General features: G+C 50.0%; 7 protein-coding genes across 7 annotated transcripts; 4 read left to right on the plus strand and 3 right to left on the minus strand.

Annotated features, from left to right (window-relative positions):
- Positions 1-2,513: 2,513 nt before the first annotated feature.
- NWD5 (NACHT and WD40-domain containing NOD-like receptor 5) lies at positions 2,514-6,704 on the minus strand (the record flags this gene model as incomplete). Its single annotated transcript, XM_062912724.1, has 3 exons — positions 5,536-6,704; positions 3,859-5,488; positions 2,514-3,806 (listed from the first exon to the last, which is right to left on the minus strand). Exons 1-3 carry the CDS (start codon positions 6,495-6,497, stop codon positions 2,514-2,516), a joined length of 3,885 nt encoding a protein of 1,294 aa, XP_062763935.1. The 5' UTR covers positions 6,498-6,704.
- Positions 6,705-6,894: 190 nt separating this feature from the next.
- On the plus strand, positions 6,895-8,774 carry QC763_501220 (uncharacterized protein). Its single transcript, XM_062912723.1, has 2 exons — positions 6,895-7,804; positions 7,859-8,774. Exons 1-2 carry the CDS (start codon positions 7,216-7,218, stop codon positions 8,701-8,703), a joined length of 1,434 nt encoding a protein of 477 aa, XP_062763936.1. The 5' UTR covers positions 6,895-7,215; the 3' UTR covers positions 8,704-8,774.
- Positions 8,775-9,850: 1,076 nt separating this feature from the next.
- Positions 9,851-10,417, plus strand: QC763_501215 (uncharacterized protein; the record flags this gene model as incomplete). Its single annotated transcript, XM_062912722.1, has 2 exons — positions 9,851-9,949; positions 10,091-10,417. The coding sequence occupies 2 exons, from the start codon at positions 9,851-9,853 to the stop codon at positions 10,415-10,417; spliced, it is 426 nt and encodes a 141-aa protein (XP_062763937.1).
- A 685-nt stretch (positions 10,418-11,102) lies between these two features.
- On the minus strand, positions 11,103-11,633 carry QC763_501212 (uncharacterized protein; the record flags this gene model as incomplete). The annotated part of the gene is made up of 1 exon (XM_062912721.1): positions 11,103-11,633. The coding sequence occupies one exon, from the start codon at positions 11,631-11,633 to the stop codon at positions 11,103-11,105; it is 531 nt and encodes a 176-aa protein (XP_062763938.1).
- Positions 11,634-11,925: 292 nt separating this feature from the next.
- QC763_501210 (uncharacterized protein) lies at positions 11,926-13,356 on the plus strand (the record flags this gene model as incomplete). The annotated part of the gene is given in 3 exon segments (XM_062912720.1): positions 11,926-12,220; positions 12,279-12,382; positions 12,388-13,356. Coding segments are annotated over 3 exon segments (1,254 nt in total). The 5' UTR covers positions 11,926-12,039.
- Positions 13,357-13,514: 158 nt separating this feature from the next.
- lcc1 (laccase, multicopper oxidase, benzenediol:oxygen oxidorectuctase) lies at positions 13,515-22,196 on the minus strand. Its single transcript, XM_062912719.1, has 4 exons — positions 15,831-22,196; positions 15,682-15,772; positions 15,560-15,629; positions 13,515-15,496 (listed from the first exon to the last, which is right to left on the minus strand). The coding sequence occupies exons 1-4, from the start codon at positions 16,068-16,070 to the stop codon at positions 14,032-14,034; spliced, it is 1,866 nt and encodes a 621-aa protein (XP_062763940.1). The 5' UTR covers positions 16,071-22,196; the 3' UTR covers positions 13,515-14,031.
- QC763_0081080 (uncharacterized protein) lies at positions 22,028-22,225 on the plus strand (the record flags this gene model as incomplete). Its single annotated transcript, XM_062906109.1, has 1 exon — positions 22,028-22,225. The coding sequence occupies one exon, from the start codon at positions 22,028-22,030 to the stop codon at positions 22,223-22,225; it is 198 nt and encodes a 65-aa protein (XP_062763941.1).
- Positions 22,226-23,136: the final 911 nt, after the last annotated feature.

Consider the following 23,136-nt stretch of genomic DNA (forward strand, 5'->3'; position numbering starts at 1 on the left):
ATATAGGTAATAGCGGAGGATAAAGAAAAGAAATATAATATAAAAAAAATATTAAATTTATAGTTTAATAGAGGTTAATTAAAATATTTAGTTAATTAATTAAGATATTCGGCTATAGATAACTTATAGGAACTATAGGTATACTTTAATTACCTAGATAAATAAAAAGAATTCTATTAATAATATCCGGACCGACTAAAACTTAAATAAGTAAAAAAGACTTAGCTCTAGCCTATAGCCAGATATTATAAGATGGAGCTAGAACCTCGATAGGAATCGAACTTACGCTTTCGACGTAATAGTCGACGTATTACGTATTATATTATAAAGTTAAAAAATATAAAAGGAATTAAATATAAATAGTATTATACGCTTTAAGTACTTTAGGAAGTAAAAGGTATACTACTAGCGGTATTTAATATAGTAAGGAAAAAAGAATTAACTACGTTAAAATCGAAGGAAAGATCGGAAGGCTAGTTAAGGCCTAAGGAAAGGTCTAGGACGTAAGGAAACTATAGAACGGTATTTTAAGCGGTATCCGGCCGCGCAGGAGTACCCGGTAAAGAAATAGGGGGCGCCGTAGCGGCGGACTATACTACTTAAGTATCCTCCTCCTAAATATCCCGCGCGAAGAGACGCTCCTCGCGAATATAAAAGGAGCGGCGTATTCGTTTTACCCGGATAAGCTAGGTAATTAGTTACGAAAGCTAGTCTTTAAACCTTTACTCCTTACGCTCGAACCTATCTTACTCTTTTATCGTTCGGGTTATTATCGAACGGTTAATTATAATATAAAAAAGAAAGGAAAATATATTTACGGGCAAAGCTAATATTAGACCCGTTATATAGAATTTTACGGCATACGCATTTAGCGTATCGTAAGGATTTAGGAACTATAATATAAAGGGTCCCGGAAGTAAAATAAGTAAAATATAGTATTACGGTAGTACTACAGTAGTAGATTCGAGAGGCAAGGGCAAAAAACTATTTAATCTTATAATAACGTTTTTATACGCGGTTAAATATAGTAAGTAGTAAGGTAAAGAAAGAAAGAAAGATTTACGATATCGTTAGTAGTAAAAGAAGACTAGGCCGCAAGGGCTTCGGCCTAAAGGGGGAGTATTATATTACGGTTCTAGAAGATAGTAGGGCCACGAGGACTAATTAAGACTAGACCGCGCCATCGGGCGAGGCTTACAGTCCAGGAAATTAAACGGACTAATAAGATAGGGACTAGAGACCGCGGCGGGGCTTACGGTCCACGGTCTAGTATCGGCCAATATAGAGCGGACCGAGGACCGTATATAAAACGACGGTCTACGGTCCATAAATCTATATATACGGAGGAACTGGCTGGCGTAGATAGACAGTTCCGCAGTATGCAATTTAAGTTATATTTACGGTATCTAGTATTTATATCGAGATATCTTATTATATACTGTTTAGCTGCACTGAACTAGAATTATTCAGAAGTACCTTTAACCGATATCCCTTTCAGAGGTTCTGGATAGGGGTTCGTCATAACCGACGACTTCACAATTCGCAATAAAGTCTGGAAAGCCCTAACATATATCTATATTCAAACTAATGCGGCTAACAAAACGATCTCGAAGCTAATAAAGAAGAGGGCGTTATTAAAGGCGACGTAGCGGGTATCCCATATCAGTACTATAACTTAATATAAGAGACGAACGGTAATAGAACTATTATCTCGGTTAGCTAAAAAGCGGGCGAGGATAATAATTATTACTACTTCCCACAAAAATAAGGAGGGGAAATAGCGTTTTATAGTAGAGTTAGGTTCAGAGCAGTACGATAATAGTTTTAGAGGGTGGCTAATATGCTCGCCCCGACACTAGACGAGGAGCTCGTTGACGGCTCACGGATCACTTACGTTTAGCGAAAAAAAGTAGGGAGAGCGAATTATTAAGTCGTCAGATCTCACGAAGAGACGCATACCCTTGCTCTCTAGAAAACGCACTTCTTTGCTACCTACTAAGGAAAAGTCCGCACTTTCTTCCTCTCCACAGCCCGTCAAGCAGAGCCCGCAGCTTCCCTAGGAAATAAGAGTTATATTTAAGATTTGGATTTATAGCTAACAGCGGAACCGGCGTCCGTTATTGCACTCTTTGAAGTGTTCGGCCACAGACGAGCCGTACTTGAGGAACATCAAGGTACCTAATGAATTGCCAATAGTGCTGACATTTGCCGGCGTTTGCGTGTTGACAGCCTGTCAAAAGTACGACACCATAGCCACCAGGTAAATAGACCAGCCAAATGTTTATATAATTTGCCCCACAGTGCGATGAAGAGAAAGGTATATACCTGTTAAATCGAATATCTGCTGCGTTGTATGATGTAATCTTCTGCTGCTTAATATAGTTCGACCACAATAATATCGGATTATTTATTGTAGTAGATTAAAACTATATATGTAGCGAAAAAACAAATATTCTAAAGCAATAACGTCTCCGAAACGCTTCACCTAAGCCAAAATATTGAAACATATAATGTTATAAGACATTATGACGTCCACCCTTCCCATTAAAAGCAAATCGAAAGAGCAAAAGCTGGCCAGAACCATGTCCTAGGGCGATGGAACAATTGTATACAGCTGTACATGTTGGCCGATAGTTAGGAGGAAGCCAGATAAGGTTCTTCCCATCTCCTGTAATCCACTTATCACTGACAAAGAGAAGATCGCTGCCCGGTTCTTGGTCGGTAAAGTTATTTTCTGAACTCGGGGTTATCTTCAGCAATCCGCAATCTGTTTCAAGGTAGTCATTATCCAAAAACGATAGACGATTAAAAATGCCATGCCCCTCAAGGGTCCGCCGGTGCTCGCCGGTAGCCACATCCCAAAGCCGTACCGTGTTATCGTGTGAAGCTGACGCCAGTGTGGCACCATCCGGCGAGAACGCTACCGCTGTAACCCAACTGTCATGTCCCTCAAGGGTCCGCCGGTGCTCGCCGGTAGCCACATCCCAAAGCCGTACCGTGTTATCGTATGAACCTGACGCCAGTGTGGCACCATCCGGCGAGAACGCTACCGCTGTAACCCAACTGTCATGTCCCTCAAGGGTCCGCCGGTGCTCGCCGGTAGCCACATCCCAAAGCCGTACCGTGTTATCGTGTGAAGCTGACGCCAGTGTGGCACCATCCGGCGAGAACGCTACCGCTGTAACACCACCGTTATGTCCCTCAAGGGTCCGCCGGTGCTCGCCAGTAGCCACATCCCAAAGCCGTACCGTGTTATCGTATGAAGCTGACGCCAGTGTGGCACCATCCGGCGAGAACGCTACCGCTGTAACATCACCGTTATGTCCCTCAAGGGTCCACCGGTGCTCGCCGGTAACCACATCCCAAAGCCGTACCGTGTTATCGTGTGAACCTGACGCCAGTGTGGCACCATCCGGCGAGAACGCTACCGCTGTAACGCAACTGTCATGTCCCTCAAGGGTCCGCCGGTGCTCGCCGGTAGCCACATCCCAAAGCCGTACCGTGTTATCGTATGAAGCTGACGCCAGTGTGGCACCATCCGGCGAGAACGCTACCGCTGTAACCCAATTGTTATGTCCTTCAAAGGTCTGCAGACACGCGTTCCACTCTAAGTCAACCATTGGCAATACTGGGATCCATTCAGGAATATAACCACAGAATATTCCCCTGATTATGCTTTTCATTGGCGCAAAAATAATTGTGGAAGTATAAGTCTGAAGGGGGCAAATGTCGATAATCTGGCGGAAGCTAAGAATAAATCGTACTGCATCGTGTAAAAACGCGGAGATCGTGGAACTAAAATCGGGCTATATATTTCGTGTTAGCCAATATTTATAAACCTACTTCTGTAAGCCTTACACCAAGGAGACCCTGTAAATCCCTAATCATTCCAATACTTATAGATAGTTTCCCAAGGAGACTTAGCGCTTCCAGCCAGTGGAGGAAATGACGTTGGAGGAAGGTATATACTTGATGGTTATCGCTTATACGACAACTGCTTTGCTGAACGTGATAGACCCAGTATAGGCACGCATACCGGACATCTGATGGCAAATGGGAGTCGATGACTGACGACTCAATCTCGGCACGAGCTGTTCCAGGCATTCTCAGATCGCAGATGTCCTTCTTCAAGCAACCAGAAAGAAGCTCCAAGCATCTGATCGCAATTTTTTCGTGGGTTGCACCCCTGTCTATCCAGAACGGGTTGGTGCCCTGTTTGTTGGGATCAACGAGAAAGTCATGGAATGACAAATGAAACATCCTAACCGGGGATGTAGGAGAGTCCGGTACGCTAAGGACGGAGTGAAGTGGTGCAAGTCTGCGAATAACGACCTTCTCTTGTATATCAAGAAGTCTGGCTAAAGAGGATATCGGGAGTGGTTCGGCTAAGAGCACAATCGGGCCCACGACCATCCGGAATTCATCAAGAAGGGATCTCCTAGATGCCTCGGAACTGACAAGCAACCGATCAAGGACTGGGCGATATGTTGCGTCCAGCTTGTCGATCTCGGATTGCTGTGTTCCTGACTGATATTCCAGGATCTTTGCTAATTGATCACCGGGATCACACCATGCTGGGTCCCGGATAAAACGGCAAACAGTAGCTGCAAAGATAAAGAGGGGAACGGCCATCCTGACCAAGTCTTGGACAATCTGGGGACCAGGCCAATCGTGCGGAAGCTGCTGCCCACCAGGAGACATATTATTATAGTCGTTTCGGATTTTTGCCAGCTCAGAGTCTAGGTATGCAGCGATGTCGTGCTCGATAATTAACTTTGGGATTTCATGCAAGACTAGATCTTGGTATTTTCCCTTGATCTTATTGAAGCCAAGTCGGATTGGCAACTCAGGCCGGCTTGTGAGGAAAGCTCTTAGCCGTACGGAAATCAGACTCTTTGCTTGTGACAACAGGGAAATGATAACCCTGATGTCATCGTCCCGTTCGCACTCATCAAGGGCATCAATCACCAGAACAATTGTCTTAATGTCGTCCAAACTGCCCCTTAGGTTTTCCAACGGCTTTAGGATCAGCTTCTTAAACTGCTCCTCCAACCTTTTGCTCGTGACGTAAGGGTCAGCCTCAATAGCAGCCTTGATATACGATGCCAAACTAGGCTCTTTGACAATAAGCTGAGTCGCAATGGTTGTAAACAGCAGGGCGGCCTTGCTCCGGTCTTTCTCGCCTCTCTTAAAGAAGAAGCTGGCACCGAGAAGATTTTGGTCCGCAAACGATTGCGCGACTGTACGTGATATGGTGGACTTCCCAGTTCCTGCCATGCCGTTTAGCCAGAAGATGCATTCGCCCTGCGGATCGTCCGCCCATGCCATTATGTCCCGCTGGAGGCCAACTCGGGTATCAGGGTGACATCGCGCGTCGTGCTCGTCCGTGTGGGAGTCAAAGGTAGCACCGTTCGCAATGGGGAGCTTGGAAAGGATGGCATCGCGGATCGTCTGTGAATTCGAGCGTATCTCGTCAAGCACACCACTACTGATAGTTAGAAACCTTAGAACTCGAAATTGGGGGATAGGACATACGTCATCTTCCCGTTAATCCACTGTTTAAGATCGTCAACGGAGTTATATCCCTCCGGTGGAATCTCAAGCGCTTCCAGAAGACCGTGTGGGGAGACGGGGGTGTCAAAAGACGCCCCTTTCGTCAAACTCTCCCTGAACCTAGTGCCATCTCTTGCAATTTCTTCGGTTGCCATTGCCAACTCAGCTCTACCCCCAATCCTATTTGCGCGCTTCTTCAGTTTATCCTCCATGTAAGCCAAGCAGAGCGCATAACAAAGAGCGTTTCCATGCGCCATGTCTATCACGATTTCATCCTGGCGAGTAAGAGGTGAACCCTTGTACAAGAGCGGGTGTGCAAGCTTGTTGTAAAGATCTTCCGCGATAGTCGTGACTTGTATCTCGAACATCACGTCGCAGAACTGAGAAAGGGCTCCGCATTTCGCTTTTTCCAAGCTGACGCGATAGTTGCGAGTCTCGTAGGCACCGAACCGTGTTTTCCAGGACCGACCAACCTCACGGTCACGGACGAAAATAACTGGCTCCTCTTCCTTCCGAAAACTTTCTTTGATGAAGCGAACGGCTCTCTCCATATCGTCAGCAAATTCGAGGATAATCCTGAGTCCGACAAGATCATGAATGTTACTGAATATGTCAGAGAAACTCTCGAATTGCTTTTGGCTGCGATCCAAGAGCGCTTTCTCGCGCCGATCGAGTGACTTTCTGATTGAATCGACCTGCTTGGTTCTGCTTTTGACTTGGCAGTCAATAGCTCTGCGCTCGAGAGCACCTTTGCAAAATTCCTCCAGTCTCTCCCTCATAGCGTCGTACTCATTTAGCAATTTAGGCCAGACGTCGTTGACGAAAGCACTTTTAGGATCTAGGCTAACAGGCCCCTCGGTCATTTGGTTGATTTTCACCCGCAGTGACTGATTTGGAGCATCACCGTCGCCCGCTAGAGGCGGAGCTTGCGAATGTGCATCCATGGTATGCTGGCAGCGTAGTGTTCTACCAATCGACCAAATGAAGTGGTGATCGTGGAGGTTGATGGGGCTCGCATAGCCGCCTGTACAGGCAGGATAAATAGAAAGGAAGCAGTAAATACACTAGCAGAGGGTGCGAAGGGCAATGTTCAAACTGCGATGGGGCCTTGTCTCAAAGGTTGACGGACTCGTAGGTAGGCAGTACAGAAGTTGGATAAGGGAGATGATTAGCAGCCAAAGGCTCCTGGAGCGACGACAAGGAGCCAGGCAGCTGTTCTGCCATTGCATTGGGCATCAAGCTAATGCTGCAATTCCTGCAGCTACCTGTGTCTATTGGCTTACATTAGCGAATCACACAGTACCACACGACGAAGTTAAGGTCTGTGCTGGTTTGCATCATGCCGTGCTACGCGACGCACAATGGCCGGCCTGCAACGAGGCACTTTGCAAGGCAGCCGAGGGCGGAGGGCCTACTGTGCCACAACCTCAAGCTGCACGTGATCTTAGCGACATGCATATCGCACTACAGAAGGCAGTCGAACAAGGTACATTAATCTCAATTGTTGGATACTGAGAGTTCTTAACAGAACTGCAATCTGAGATTTGGAGACTTCCACGCTTATGAACTTGTAACGGGTATCTACAAACCTCAAGCTGGTTCTTACACACACTTCTTCCCTCTCCTTCAGATCGCTATCCTTATACAGGCTGGACGAGGAGGATGAACTACGAAAAAGGATCATACAGAGATTTTGTCCGATCTCGATGTCAAACCAACCCTTGCGTCACTGGATTAGCCGACTATTTGAGATGTGGGCCTGGAGCTGCCAGTACCATCGTTACTCTCGACTACTCCCGGGACGGACAATCAGTACCGAATCCTCTAACGGTATCCGAAGTTGATCTGGCCAGGCTGATGGGTGCCACCTCTACAACTGCTGGCCGGATTGTGCTCGTCGAGAACATCCAACCCCATCTGGTCAGTTTTCTTGGCGAGATTTTGGATGTGGATCCAATCTTCTTTGCTGGTCACGTCACCACCGACTTCAAAGACATCGAGAAAGCACCGCCTCCTCCTTCACTTACGTTGTTTCCATCTCAGATTGCTGAAAATGGCTATCTCCATCTCCACTATCAGCAGGTATTAGACCTAGGAAGCGCAGACGTGTTTACATCTTCGTACAGTCTAAAATCGGACTCCAACGTTCCTCGAAATGTAAGACGCCTACCGCATCTATCAGGCCGACAGATTGCTTTGGCTCGAGCGTGCTGTTCTATTCTAGTGAAAAAGATCAAAGGCATATGGATTTGTAAGTCTTGCTCAGATATTTAGTGCATCTTTACGGCATCTCTAACATTAATAGGCCTAGTCCTGGTGGATCCCCCTGTAAATATGGTTCATGAGACGTTGGGGTTAGGCGGCCGAAAGTCACATCCCAGTATGATGTTGCATGGAGGATTCGAGGAATTTAAGCAACCGGCGTCTTTCGCGTCTTTCGGATCTACCACGAGCGATCGTTTGCCAGATAAGAAGTCGATGCTCAGCAACCTGCTCCGCTACTTCCGCCAACAACCACCTGGGTTCATGATAGCCGAGCCTAGCATCTTGAGCCTCGGCTACTACCCGATACGCATGGTCTTAGCTGAGTGGATTCTTTACACGCTCCTGATGAGTCGTTACCTGAAATATTATGAATATACTCTGCACGACATCGAGAATCGGCTGCACGATAGTGACATTATCGACCTTCAACGTTGGCGGCGGCGGAGCATGCAAAGCCGACACAAACTAATTCTTCTCTCTGAGTTCATCGATTATTGGTTACAACAGGAATCCAAAAAGCAGCCGTGGGATTTTATACTGAAAGATATCAAGCATGTATCGTCACAGCTAGAGCATTACAGCCGCTCGCTCGAGAATATGGTCCCAGTAGCAACGTCGATGGTACAGCTGCTCGACTCGCGGCGGTCGATACAAGAGGCTGCCAACGTTAGCCGGCTCACTTTTATTGCCCTGGTGTTTGTGCCGCTGTCTTGGGTCGCCAGCCTTTTCAGCATGTCAGAAGATTACTCTCCAGGACACAAGAGCTTTTGGGTATATTTTGCTACTGCACTGCCAGTTATGATTCTAGTCTTGCTTTTATCAACTGTGCAATGGGATCGACTTGAGGGAAAACTGGGCAGGGTTTGGGTAGTTTTACGACGGTAAGCGGGAAGACGAAAGACTGAAGCAGTGTTAGCGTAGCTATACAAAATTTAATAATTGTTCTATAACCTACACGTTGCCTTGCGTTTTCTATTAGCTTTCCAGACAGTTAATGTGAGTCTTAATGGATCACAGTTCCCGGCCGTACATTCGCTTTGAAATACAAAAATATAAATATCACGGCACCGGCCGGTATTTTCGAAATTCCACCGGTACCGCCTTTTTTTTTACCTTTCTCTACGTTATTATAATAGGCGTATTTATTAATCTTTAATATTTCTACTAACGTTATTAACTTTACTTTTTCGATTTTACCGCCTATAGGTCACGGTTTTGGAAGACAGTGGGGACACAAGGAACCAATCAGGGCTGGACCGGGTGATCGAGCGGGGCTCACGGTCCAGGTAGACAACGGACCCTTAAGATTGGGACCGGGGACCGCGGCGGGGATCACGGTCCACGGTCCAGTATCGGCCAATCAGGAGTGGACCGAGGACCGTCTAAGTCAACGGTCCACATTCCCCAGGTCTATATATGAGGAGGAACCGGCTGGTGTAGATAAACAATTCCGCAGTATGCAATACAAGTCACAATCGTTGGTATCTTAGCTATTGTGATTGTGATGATCCATTTGTTGTACACTGTTTAGCTGTACCGAACCAGGATTGTTCAGAAATGCCCTCAACCAGTATCCCTTTCAGAGGTTCTGGATAGGGGTTCATCACACCCTGATTATATCCTGATTAGCTACTTCCTATCTAATCTAACGATTAGCTAAGCGCGCCCTGCGCCGCTCACACTGTTTGATCTACTTGTTGGCTTAACTGTGACACACGCGTAAGGAGAAAACCGAAGTTATAATTAGTTTTAGTTACGGTAAGTATAGCCGTACCGTCCTTAGGCATACTTTAGCTTAGGGTAATGCTTACTACGCTCACCTTTTGCTCACCTTCTGAGACTAATACGGACAGAGCCCCAAGATATTGTCGGGTGTGACTATATAGGTGAATGTACTCTCGAAAAGTCTGACGAGAAGCTAGATGATGATGATGATGATAATGATGATAATGATGATGATGATAATGATGATGATGATGACTGGCTTGTATCGAGGATGAAGGGTCTTTTGACTTCAGACAGGTACTCTGATATGACCATCTCCTGTGGCACCCAAAGCTGGAATGTGCAGCAAGCCATCGTCTGTCCCGCTTGTCCGCTGTTTGAAAAGGCGTTGGCTGGAGACTGGAAGGTAAGTTGTAGAAGTTGTGAGGGGTGTTGTTGAAGTTTCTGACAAGAATTGCCATCCAGGAAGCACAAGACAACACCATCGACATGTCGACTCACGCCCCTTGGATGATTGACCGTCTCGTGGAGTTCATCTAGACTGGAGAATATTCGACCTATCAACACACGACCAAAGGCGACGGTGATGTCAATTGCGATGACAATAGCTGCTCCATGCTCCTCACAAAGGACCAATTACTCCATGGTTTTGATCAGACCGATCTGCCCACTTCTTTCACGACTCCCGACACCAGTGAGCGTCTCACGAGTTCGGGTTATCCTAATCGTGGACTTTCCCCGGACCGTATCAGAGAGGGCCTTTGGATCTCACCGCAGATGCATATCCTGTGTGGAATCCAAAGGCTTTGTACCTTTGCCGCAGTCCGCTTTCATGAGTTCGGCTCTCTTCTCTCACACCCAGACTGAGCGTTAGATAGACACCAAAGGATGGAACATTCATCTGAATTTGTCCAATTGGTTGGAAAGATATTAGTTTCGATGACCGATCCACTTTATTCAACACTGCCGCCCATCTCGAGAGAGAAAAGGGCATGCTTCATAGAAAGCTATGTCACCATTTGATGCGGTATGCAAGGGTTGAGGAGTACAGGGCGCAAATAGTTCTCACGGTGCAAAAGCATAACGAGTTCGCCTAAGATATTCGGAAAATCTATCACAAACTGCACCTGGCGGCCGTGATGACCTTTCTCTCCAAAAGCTGGGATCAGCCCATGGTTGTTGTCAACATTTGATGTCGAGAGAAGAGCCAGATGTCTAACCACGGCAACAGCAACTGAGATAAACTCCAGGCTAATATGAGTTAGCAATGTCTCACCTCCAAGCGTATAGACAGAATATAGCAACCTACCAGGAAAGCGATTGGATGTCGAGGATACGAAAGGCCACGCCGCTATACACCAAGGTTGGTTTTGGGTTCAAGCCATGGCTTTTATGGTGCACCTATGTTGCGGATCCCAAATGTACCTGTCGTTCGAGTGGTGAGCTTGAGAACGTAACCGGATCCAGGTGGCCGAAACGTAAACATACCAATGCGATTGCCGAAGCTTTTGGTGACCCTTTATGTACCCTTCCACGTTGCTTCATCACTCTGTGATTCTCTAGTTCTCTCCCTTGCTCTTCACGGTGGCCACTGTGAAGGCGTATTGTCCCCACGGATCGTAAGCAGCTGAAGCGTTGGACTCGCCGGCGTAGTCAACATTGGTCTTGGAGTCGCTATCCTGCTCTCCAGCACCTTGTTCCTTGTCGCTGTCCAAGAGCGGCTTGAAAAGGGCGATCTCTCTATCGGTGGCGTAATGATGCCAGGGATCAAAGGTAGGATCGTTGGTGAAGTGGACAGTAACCTTGGCTTTGTACGACTCTGGCGAAGGCCGCTTGTCGGCCGGTTGGTGGCGGAGGTCAATGTTCAGCATGGCCTCCTCCATCAGATCCTCTTCGGTGAAGGTTGTGTCGCCGCAGTAGAAACACTCGGAAGGCTTGAGATCGTGGTAGGTTGTGCCTCTCTTCTTGGGGCCGCGGCACTCGTCCCAGTTCTTGCGCTGCTTGTTGCAAGGCTTCTGGTCGATCTCCTGCGAATCGATGGCAGCGCCGCAGTCCTTGCAGGCGTAGTGGCAGAGGGTGAAGGTGCACATCTTGGCGGTAGGAGTGACGGATTGGTGTGTAAGTTGGGTGAAGGCGATGAAGCGAGACGAAAAAAACAATCCTCTTGTGGCGTTTGTGAACAAAAGAAGTAAAGAGTCGAGGGACAACGAAAGAGATTGCTATTTATGGCATCATCCAGCGGCCCCGGCACTCTATCCTGCAGCGGGGCTTTATTCACCTTTGTTCACCTGGTCTATTGTGATCCAAGACAATGGCTTTGTCGCACCGGACGGCCAATTGAATTGGCAGTATATAAGTTGCTCCCAATCCCTGACCCTGTAACGGACCGACATTCATACATTATACACTTCACTGAATCTATCTGATCAATCACAGAGCAACCTTAATCAGTCACGGGTCATCTAGTTCAGATAACAGTGAGTCATCTCGGTCAAAATGGCGACCAATTCCACATACTTTGTTGCTCTCTGCTCCTTCGTAGCCACCCGCTACGCGGAAGCCGGGATCCAACTTGACGATATCGAGCGCGAAGAACTGCCCCTTACCCTCAGCACCTTCCTCAACACCATCTCCAACGGTCTTCGTGACCCCATTCCGGAGAAAAGAAAGCGCCGAGGTATTGACTTCGGCACGGAAACACTCAACGAGATTCCTCCTGCTAACTTGGATTACAGCACCAACAAAGGCCGCCAATGCCAGCCACACATCAGCCGGCACCGGCATTCCCGCTCGGGTATATCTTCAGGCCTTGTTCCCGAATACTTCGGCTGCCCGAGATGTCAGGGCACTGGAACCACCTGCCCGAACGCCAACATGACCGCCCTCATCAATCGTGAAAGCGGGCCCATTGCCAAGCTAGCCTCCGCAATCTACGCAATCGACCAGGTCTTTCACAAATGGGTAGTCCACGCCTTCCCCTCCGGCTTCTCCTGGGCCTCCCCCTTGGACAACTCCTACTCCCAAGCCGAGCTGACCACCTTCTTCAACCTCATCACCTTGTCCTACAACCTCCACACCCTCCGCACCACCCTCAAGGACCTCAACACCCACCTCAAATCCGTCTCGAGAAAAATCACCGCCTTCTCCGCCGCCCTCTCCTTCCTCTTGGGAATCCTAATCCACATCTCGGAGAGCCACGGAGTCCAAATCCCCCCTAACCTCCCCTTCACCTTCAAACCAGTCGACGAAACCGATTACCGCTGCCCCTTCCCGGGCATCACCAACCAGTCCCACACCAGACCCCCACACGACCACTACTTCACCCTCATCAAGAATTCCATCCTCCTCCGCCACGCCGTCACCCAACTCTCCAAATTTATCACCACCACGCTCGCCTCCCACATCCGCCTCGCCGTCATGTCCCTCGGCGCCCTGTCACAATCCCCCCCCGGAACTATCGACCCTTCTCTCCTTTGCCCAGGTAGGCTGGGCCAGTTAGCGGACAAGCTGGGAAACATGGAGGTCATCTCCATGGAGCAGGAACTCAAGCCTTTTCTCCAACGACTCGAGAACCATGCCGCAGCTGTCAAGGAGAAGCTGGCTGGGTGGGATTTGGGGGATCAGGCGCTGGCGATGGATACCACCAGCCTGTCGGGGTCGTACGTCGAGATGTTGGCGGGCAAGTTTGGGGAGGTTCAGACGGCGACGTTGGGGAGTGGCGGGTGGATGATCCAGGTTGCGGAGGAGGGGGCGAGGGTGGTGGGTGAGGTTGCTGAGGGGTATAGGCTGTTGAGGCTGAGGGAGTATTGTTGATTGACATGCGAGTGGGAGATGGTGGGTGGACAGGTCAAGGTATAGAGTTTCGTAAGCAGGGTGTAGTTTTCTTTAGGTTGTTGGGACTGTCACAACTTTCTGATGCCGTGCTTTTGGATATCACCTTTTACCAATTTTCTTCTTTTATAACACATGAACCCAGAAATGCTTACTACCTAATTTATTCTTTTACCACAACACACACAAGTCCCAGAAATGCAACCGTGAAACGTGACAAGTAGCAAGAACCAAACAGCACCATGGTTTTATTGTCAACGGTGGAAGGGATGAATCCCGTGAACCACCACGTCGAAAGCTATGCTAGGTATCTACCCAATAACAAAGCTCATCTTTCCCTTCCATCCGTGGCGTCAGTTCAGAGACTGACATGTCCAATTCCCAGTGCTGACTGATCCCTGTCTTGAAAAATGTACCCTGGCCAGAGTAGAGAAGAGAAAAAGGAAAGAGGTATAAGAAAACAGAAAATAGAAAACACACTCATTGTTCGAGTGAGACTTGTGTTGTACAGGCCCTCCAGAATTGACCTCGACAACAGCAAAGATAATAGAGCAAGAAACCCCCGCCGTCACCCGGTCCCCAGTTCCGTGATATGCTCCCCATTCCCCCATGTATGCATATAGATGTCCCAACCTTTCACTCTGCATGCCGCCCCTCTTAGTTCTTGATATACCAATCAGGATGCTCACCAACCCACTTCTTGACCTTCAACCCCGAATCGATCTTGGGGAAGGGGTTAGTAGGCCAGTATGCCCTCCAGGCATTGCAGTTGTTGTTGTGCTGGTTCTTGTCCGCCTGGCTGAAACCGTTGCGCAAGTCATTGGGGCGCTCGAGATACTGCACCGACAAACCGCCAGACACGTGCCAGGCAATGTGGCAGTGGAAAAGCCAAGCACCGGGATTGTCAGACTTGAAGGCGATGAGCAGCCATCCGTTGGCGGGAAGCATGGCGACGTCGCGACGGACCGGGTTGGAGCTCTTGAGCAGGGCCATGTCAGTGGCGGGATTGAAGCGGTAGCGTGTCTGAGGAACGCCGGCCGGTTGGTCGGGGGAGCGGCCGACGACAAGGAAATCATGACCGTGAAGATGCATCGGGTGCGGAATGCTGAAGGGGCCGGTAGGGTCGTTCTCGATGAGCCAGTAAGTCCACTGGTTGACGCTGTTGACGGTGATGACGTTGGCTTGAGGAGGATAGCTGGTGTTTTGGGCAATGACGTAGTCAACAATCGGTTTGTCCCAGTCGACATTAATGGAGCTGCCATTGACCTTCCAGACAAAGAGGGGTGTGCCGCCGAGGGTCAAGGAGACGGGCAGAGTGTTGTTAGGGCGGGGAGTGAAACCACTAGTAGGAACGCTGCGGGAGACAACAGGTGTCAAGTTGTTGAGGTCCATGCAGTTGGCATCAGCAGCAGGAGTGCCAATGTTGGTCGGGAGAGTGTTAGGAGCTCCCTGGTAGCGGAAGACTGCAGCCGGGTGAGGATTGAGCGAAGCACCGCAGGCAAGACCGCCGCCAAAGGTGGCGTTGAACCAGTAGTTCCCAACACTCTTGTTGGCGTCAATAGTGACATCGTAGCGCTGGCCAACGGCAAGGAAGAGACTGTCAACAGTCTGGGCCTGAACGGGAACCATGTCGGCGGCAATGATGGTCATGGTGTGATTCTGGAGCTTCAGCTGGAAGTGATCGTGGGTCGAGGTGTTGATGATGCGGAGACGATGACGCTTGCCGGGGGTGAGCGTGACATTGGCAAATTTACCAGCGCCGGTCTGGGGATTCTTTCCGTGCCCTTTGAAGAGAACAGTGTCACTGGGAGGGGGGCCGCCGTTCATGGTTTCCTCAACCAGGACATCAGCCGGCTTGTGGTAGTAGTCGGTGATGGGGAAGACACCAAGATCGATATCGTAGGGAACCGAAGCAGGACCATTGACCACGATGGTTCCAACGACGCCGTTGCCATATTGGGCCGAGAAATGCGAGTGGTACCAACTGGTGCCATATTGCTGAGCGCGGAACCTGTAGATGCGGCTGCCTCCCTTGGGCGGGATAGGGCATTCGGTGACACCGTTGGCACCGTCGTGCATGTTTGTTCCTTTCTGGTGGAGACCGTGCCAATGAATAGAGGTGCTGCGAGAAAAGGGTCAGTACAAGTTCCATGGGCAGTAAACAATATCAATGTGAAAAACATACCCATTAGTCCTGAGATTGTTGATGACATTGACTTGAATCCAATCACCCCAGTTAGCAGTAATGGTAGGCCCTGAATCACCTATTAGCATAGCCCTTGTCAGATGACACGGCAGTGAACATACCAAAGATGTCACCATTGACAAGCATAACCTTCTGCTTAACCACGCCATCGGGACCGAGCCAGTTGTCAACTTCGGTCAAGGTCAGAGTATACTATAAGGCTGTTAGTAACCAGGGGCACCATGGCTTCATCAAAGGGGCAAAAGCATACTGTGCGTGTGACTCCGGTGTTGGGAGTGCTGACTTCGTAGTCCGTGTTGATATCAAAACCGGGGGCCCAGCAAGCACGGTTGGCGGCAGTGTGGCACGAAGACTGCCTCTCTTCGACGGGACGAAGAAGATCACGAGTGACCTCACGGGGCACGCCCGGGAGAGAAGGTGCGGCCAGGACGGCGCTGGGGGCGACGAGGCCAAGCAGGAGCGCCGCGGCGCTGAAGAAGGACTTCATCATGAACAAGAACTGAAGAGAATAGACCGAGAGGAGAACCGGGTGAGGGGGGATGGAGAGGAGAGCTGGTGAGGATGAGAAGAAAGGGTGACTCAAAACGGACGGAGATGGTGATTCTTATAGAAGATCCATCAGATGGTACAAAGACTTAGTCGATAATTCGAGATGTGATCAGCCAGGGTGATGGTGCTCGGTGCTCGTATTCTCGATGACCTCCCCTTTCCTCCTTTGGATATTGTCTGAGTCACGGCGTCTCTAGTCTTCTTCGTCGGAAGACGCGGGTACCCGCTAGGTAGAGGCGTGTGTAGGACGCGCGAAGGGCAGATGTGAGCGGCTCGGCACATGGATGTCGATACCTGCTAGACTGCAATCTATCGAAGTTCCCATGACCTGGATCCAGCTGTCTGGGCGGCATGCCGAGAGTATTGGATGTATCGTGAGGGTGTGAGAAAGCTACGCTACAGATAGACATGATCTTAGGAACGGGGATAGCTTGACAGCAGGGTTATCGGGCTATGGCAACCCGAACACCCCATCCTGTCACGCCGGGTAAGCCCATGTTAAGGGCAGGGTGAGTAAGCTTGAAGCTGAACCGCAGCACAAGTTCGTGTGCGTTCAAAAAGAGGCATCTGCAAAGAGGGTCGCTTCGGCTTTACGTGGGCGGATGTTAAGTCACAGGATTCGATAGTCTCATGAAGCCTTCCACTTCTTTGGGACTCAACGAGGGCAGCGAGGTGGGGAGTAGTAGGTGTCGTAGCTGTTGATCTGCGTCGTGATGGCTATTTGCGGAGCATCGTTCGAGGTGTGAAGAAGGGGAGTGGTGATAAACTTCAATCACCATCCTGCATCAAAGTATTGGCTTGGCCCAAGCTGGGAATACTCTCCCAAAGATCGTGAACAAGGTACCCTCGCTGTCTGCCTTGTGCCACAATTCATACCCCTGAACGAACAGGCGTGTAAAAGGAACGGGACGGCATGGAGAAGAGGCCCAAGAGATGCACAGTTGACCCTTCAGCCGCGTCTTCGGCGGCTGTGCATGTGTACGACAACAAACGGGCACCAACCGCGTGATCGAGGGACCATCTTGGCAGGGGAAAAGCAGAAGGGAGGCCAGTTGTGGATGGGGTGGACGGTGCAATGCGTACCATAGCGTGGGCAAAAGCACAAGAGGGCACAAGATTGACATTTCGGTTTCTCGCTTCCCCAGAGATTGAAGTCAACATCCACGCGGCACCCAAGATCTTGGTAGTAACGGAATGTTTCTAGAATGGAAACACGGAATCGAATAAACCAAACAATATAGATGACACTGCCAGGGTAATTGGGGGTCCCTGTTTGAAAACCAGTATATGGTGAGCAGCAGCGGCGTAGTCATCTAGCGTTGGAAAGGGGGCACCGAACTGCAACCCAGTGGGCTACCCACGCAAGGACCTTGGAAATGCCCAAAGGATCACTTGGGCCAGGGTGATGTGGGCAGGTTACCGGTCAGAGTCGCAATATGAGTGGATAACGCTATATCCGGCAACGACGACGTCTCTTTGAGGGATGTCACGTTCTGAGTTTCATTCTCTCCGAGTAGCTCCCGACGAAGGCCTCGCTTCTGCCCTACCGGTATGATGATTAATTTGACATCCCGCTCGCCTCCTTGGAGATGGAACCAATGCTTATTGGCCACAGCTTATCTTGGCGGGGATAACAGCATTTCTCGGTGATAAGTTATGAACACTTGTGTCTTGCAGTACAGGGTGGAACTATTGGCTGATGGTATGAGTGAAATATCGTTCGACGGATCACCTGCGTCAGAACGCTCACAGTCGGCACGAGACGACTGGAAGCTTGGTTCAGGCCGAAAGGGTTCTCAGGCCAAGCGCCTAGAGGATACGAATAGGAAAGAAGAAACGACAAGTTGAAGCTACTGGCGACATGAACTTTGGGAAAGAAACGCAGCAAGAACTTGGAATAACTTGGTGGCAGAATCGGACCCGGAGCGGAAGTGAATGGTGGCCGGTAACCAGGCTAGTGTGTAATATGGTTTCCGAGGAGGCTCCAAGAATGAGGTGCTGGGATGCCCAGGCCATGCGAGTGTGATAAGTCGTGTAACCTCCATCGTAAGCTGAGAATGCAACTGTCCGCCTGGCACTTTTGAACAGACGCCGCATCGAAGAGGTGGCGTAAGGGGAACACCAAATTGCGGATGCTAAGTTTCGAGGCGAGAGTCGAGTGTGCCGGACTGTACAGTTGGGCGGGGCTTGTAGGGCAAGAGAAGAAAGACGAGCACTGGGTTTGCTCAAGCTTTAGCTGACCCCTGTTGTCGTCGCTTGTGATGACTTGATTTGTTTCTGCGGCTCGACGGCTGCAACGCTGCAACGCTGCAATGCTCCAGCAGCGCGGTTCTGTGTAGTCAAGACTCGTATCATATCTGCGCTTGGGCAAGAAACGAAGAGACAGGCTGTGCCGTGCTCCTCCAATCTTACCAGTCTTACCGTCCTTACGCCGCAGTGTTCAACAATACCCCACAATGTGGAGGACAAGCCCTGGCCTTGTGGTTGACGAAACGAAATCGCCGTATGAGATCGTATCGTCTGGAAGCTGATGGACCCAAAGCAAGCTACTTGGATGTGGGAAGCAGCTGCAGGTGGGACTGTTGAAGCTCTGGGCAAGCTAACCAAACTCGAATCAAAGTCGGTCCCGAGCCGTGTTGGCTTCTAAATAAAGCCAGTCTATTAGAACCCTGACCCCTTGTGCCCACACATTCGTCCAATCGCAATCGAGGCGCATTTTGAGTTGTTCCTTGCCCGCGGTGTGGCGCACCCGGCACGGCAGGCAAGTATTGGGTTCGTCGTACGGAATCAGACGAAATGCTCTTGATGGATTGTGGATGGGAAAAATGATTCGATGAAGGGTCGTTGAAAGCGGAGCCCAAGGATGCCAAAATAATCCTTTCCTGGGCGCAACAATCCTTGTGTGGATCGGTGGGGAACCTGGGAGACTAGAAAGCGTAATAAACTCTCGAGACCAAGGTGAAGTCGTGATGGTTACCGCCTCAAATGCATCGCTAGTGTGCGGTGTGCAGCTCGGAGAACGCAGGGCCTTCAGGACCGAGCCTTGGACTTTGGATTTCCCGATGCCGGCCAGTTCATGGTCCTCGGACGTGATAACTGACCGGGTACGAGACGAGAGCGGTTGAAGACAGGAGGTGGAAGGGTTGCTTTGGCGTGAGAACAAGGTGTCGTGTCAGAGTCGCCAGGCAGGAACTGTGCATCAAAAGTCACCATGTTGGCCCAACTCGGACTTTCGGCAGTTGCCTGCCTCTTGGGTTGCTCTCGACTAGCTATCCACACCTAGCAGCACAATAGCATCTTTCTCTCCTTGACGTCGTGGGATATCATCTTTCGTCATCATTGTCGTATGTACTTCGTACCGCTCACATGTAGGCAGCGCCGTCGTTGTTTGGTCCGCTTAGAAGATATGGAAAAGTCCGCGTGAAGCTGCGCGCGACACACCGAGGTGTGGGTGGTGGTGGTAGGTTGAAAATGGTGGGGTAGGTACACCAAAGCCAGGGGCCAAGATAGCGGAGTGGGGGGTCGTTGTAGGGCGCGCCCCCAAGACATGGGCCAGTCGCAGCCAAGGACGTTGACAGCGATAGCGCCACGATAGTTGAGTGATTATGACACGGCCCATGCGTCCACTTCGTACAGACATAACATATTGGACAGTTTGACAGCTCCAGCCGATAAGTATCACAAGCATCAAGACCAGCTTCCCCTCACTGTACGTAATACCATCTTCTTCCGATGATTCCGATCACCTTCCGATCCGCTCCACCGTTCATGGTCTTGTGCTTATTTGTGTTGGCGGCCGTTGTAGTGCGGGGGGGGGGATGCGTGAGCCCAGCCCGCTATTTTGCGTGGCCATCATCACAAACAGCTTTTGTGATCTGTGTGAAATGGTCTCAGATTGCTTAAAAATCACAAAAGTCCTGGCCCCTAATGCCGAGACAATATTGCTTCCAGAAACGTCCGGTTGAGTCGGGCAAAGAAGAGGTACCGTAGCTTTGACTCCAATGCTACGGTGTTGTCTTCGGTTGTTAGTGTGCCTGTCCCCACGTGTTATTGATTCTGCGGGGCCATTTGGGTTAGGGGGGTCCCTCTTTGAGCGGGAATGATCGGCAGCCACTGCTCGGGACGGGAACAGCGGCTGGAGGCTCGGCGGCGCTAGACATGGGGTCTCCAAAATCTGGCGTCAACAGCTGTGTTCAGGGAGGCCCAGGCAGGTGAACTTTTGGAATGAAAGCAACCGAAACTCATGGCCTGGTACTCCGTAAGGTAGCGACCTTTGCTCTGAAGATGGTGTCTCGAACTTTTGAGCAGAAGGATGGCTGGCTACCAAAGCAATCAGACAAGGACTCGACTCGGCCTAATATTCCTCCTCGCCGCAGACGGGCGTCTCCGCGGGCCCTGTGCCTGGAACCGAGATCCTGCGGGGGCGCGTGAGGCTGCAGCGATGCCTGAGAAGGGGAATAAGATGCGTTTCCCGTAACAAGGGGCCTCTTTTCTTCGCTTGATTTCATTCTGCGCGGAATTGAGTGGGAGGTACACCGGATCAGTCCCGTTGTCAACGCCCATCTTGCTGTTTTGCCCTCTTGCACCTGTACCCCCCCATGCGCTGATATCGACTGGGAGCAGGATCTATGTGTAAGCGGGCGTAGTGTACATGGTAGGGATCTCCTCAGGGGCTAACCGGTTTAACGTTAGTTTGTCGTATTTAGATCTCACGCCGATTCCGTCGCCCTACTGTCGAATGCTGATACTAGTGTGGTGAAGGGCGCAAAGTTGTGCTTCTTCTCAGGTGTACTGCATCTGTCGCTAGAGCTGAAGCTCTCAACTGGATACGGTCATGATCGTCAGATAAGCTCCCCTCCACCGCGGGTATTTTCCTGGGCTCGCCTAGAGTTGCAGTCGAATTGGAACTCCCGAGGCCGAATGCCGATGTATTATTATCCGCCAGGTGGTGTGAGAGCCCAACGCCATGAAACCAATAACTGTCGATGGAGGGTCCTTGATCAAATGATGCCGTGTATTCTTGGTAGCTCGTATGATATCTGTACTCGAGATTTGGCAGCCTATGTTCGTCCGCGAGTTGTCACTTCAGCCGCTGACCTCCAAGCTAAATCCGATACAGCTTCCACCGTGACCGGCGACAACAGGACGGTACGCGTCGGCGATGTGTCATGGAATGAGGTTCGAGATGTGGGGCAGCTGAGGAGCATCCGCGATTGGGTTTGGAAGCGATGTCTGCCGGCAATGCCACACTTGGCTGCGACGTTGACGGGCCACCGCGGCTCTTCCGAGTGAACCTCAATAATCTCCATCTCAGTTTCGGTGAGCACCCAGGAGGATGGAGTGGGCCATCTCAAAGTTGAAAAAATCGAAGGAATTGTCCGGGGTGAGTTGCGTTGTGTTGGAGGAAGTCAAGAGGCTCGACGGTCCGTCTATCCGCTTTGTCGACTTGTGGCTGCCAATAATTCGGTAGCCACGGTGAGCGATGGCGTAGAGGGTGCTGCTTGAAGTAAAAAGGGTGATAAGGTATTCAGATTCCAAGCTCGCTGTTGCCATGTTTGATGTTGTTCATCCAGATGATCTGCCGTTGTGCTCTTCTATTCCCCCTTTCCTCCCAATGCTCCCCTCCTGCCTTCCTTCCATTAGGTATCCCACAAGCCACCCCACTTTGCCGCTCTCTTCTCGACTGTGTGATTGCCTGCTGCAGATAGTATCGCACTTTTCGCTCAGGTAACAAGGGCTGAAATACTGGAATGTCGTTTCTGTGGTACGCTGGGCGCGATGGGTTCATTCATGGATTGTGTCGATGCGAAGAAGTTGGCTGATGAACAGAGAAAATAGCCAACAATCGAAGAAACAAACCCGGACGTACCATTTTGTTCTGGGGTGCATAACACATATATGCCCCCTCATCCACGGACATCCGTTCCTTGGGTCGGGTTCGGTCAACAATCCTTTACCAATTATGAGAAAGTCCGGGACCACGCAACAGTAGCATCAGTGCATCACCACGTCACAACCGGCACTTTGACATTCGAATCGTCGAAGCCCAATCACCTATCAATCACACATAACAGCCTCGATATAAACACACAATAAGTCTTTCCAAACTGCCGGATATCGCGGGGTGCATTGCTGATCGCTGTTTCAGATTGACAAGATCTGCGGCTCCTGCACGCCATCAATGCTGAAGGCCGAGAACTCTCCGGCTTCGGTAACAAGTGCGATATGCCCGGCCGATATATATCTTCCCAGCCTATTATCTGCGCCACCTGTCACGGCCCCTCCCGTTGGTCTCAGATCTTGGATCCCATCTTGTACAGCCATGTGTGACGGCTGACGGATGGTATAGGAAAGCTCCGTGCTCGGCCGGTGATTTTTGACTTATTGCACGAAAGGATTCGGCATTCAGGCATGAAATGGGGTTTATAGCCGGGCAGACTTGACAAAGAGTCCTATTCAGCGTAGAGGCGGTATCCGCTGCTACCGCGTATCCGCGACGGACTTGCGAACACTGCTCATGAGCGAGTTTCACACCCAATCCATAATCGATAGCGGAGTGCATCATGCACCCATTTGGGAATGCCAGCCATCCGGGCGTGCGGCATTGGACTCACATAAGCGTTTGTCAGCGCAATGGGAAGGACTGCTTCGTACATGTCTGGCCTATGAGGAGTGACCTTTGGATCCTTGCCCTGTGAATAGGACCACGACGATGTCTAATAGGACGCAGCAGCTTGATTTAAATCAGACAGGTTTATTCCCTCAAGAGAGCAGCATGTTAGTAGAAATTTTATCTCATTTCAATTTCCAATAAAAAGGCACGAAACGTCGCGTGCGAACTTGGTGATGCTCGCCACATACTTATCAGTCAGCTATCCAAGCACCTCCGTCTGGCAGTGGAAAACACCTTTAAGAATAAAGACTTTTACCAAAAATACTGGCCATACGAGACAAGAAGTCTCTAAATTGACCGCATGTCTCAATTTCTTTTCTCATTACATATGTCA

The sequence above is a fragment of the Podospora pseudopauciseta genome (assembly GCF_035222475.1).
Source record: "Podospora pseudopauciseta strain CBS 411.78 chromosome 5 map unlocalized CBS411.78m_5.2, whole genome shotgun sequence".
In the NCBI taxonomy this organism is placed as follows: domain Eukaryota; kingdom Fungi; phylum Ascomycota; class Sordariomycetes; order Sordariales; family Podosporaceae; genus Podospora; species Podospora pseudopauciseta.

Coding starts and splice junctions, on each gene's coding strand:
- lcc1 (XM_062912719.1), bottom strand. CDS start 16,070: ATGATGAAGTCCTTCTTCAGCGCCGCGGCGCTCCTGCTTGGCCTCGTC. Junction 15,630..15,681: donor TGTCAATGGTGACATCTTTG/GTATGTTCACTG, acceptor TAGGTGATTCAG/GGCCTACCATTACTGCTAAC. Junction 15,497..15,559: donor AACAATCTCAGGACTAATGG/GTATGTTTTTCA, acceptor CTTTTCTCGCAG/CACCTCTATTCATTGGCACG.
- QC763_501220 (XM_062912723.1), top strand. CDS start 7,216: ATGAACTACGAAAAAGGATCATACAGAGATTTTGTCCGATCTCGATGT. Junction 7,805..7,858: donor GATCAAAGGCATATGGATTT/GTAAGTCTTGCT, acceptor TAACATTAATAG/GCCTAGTCCTGGTGGATCCC.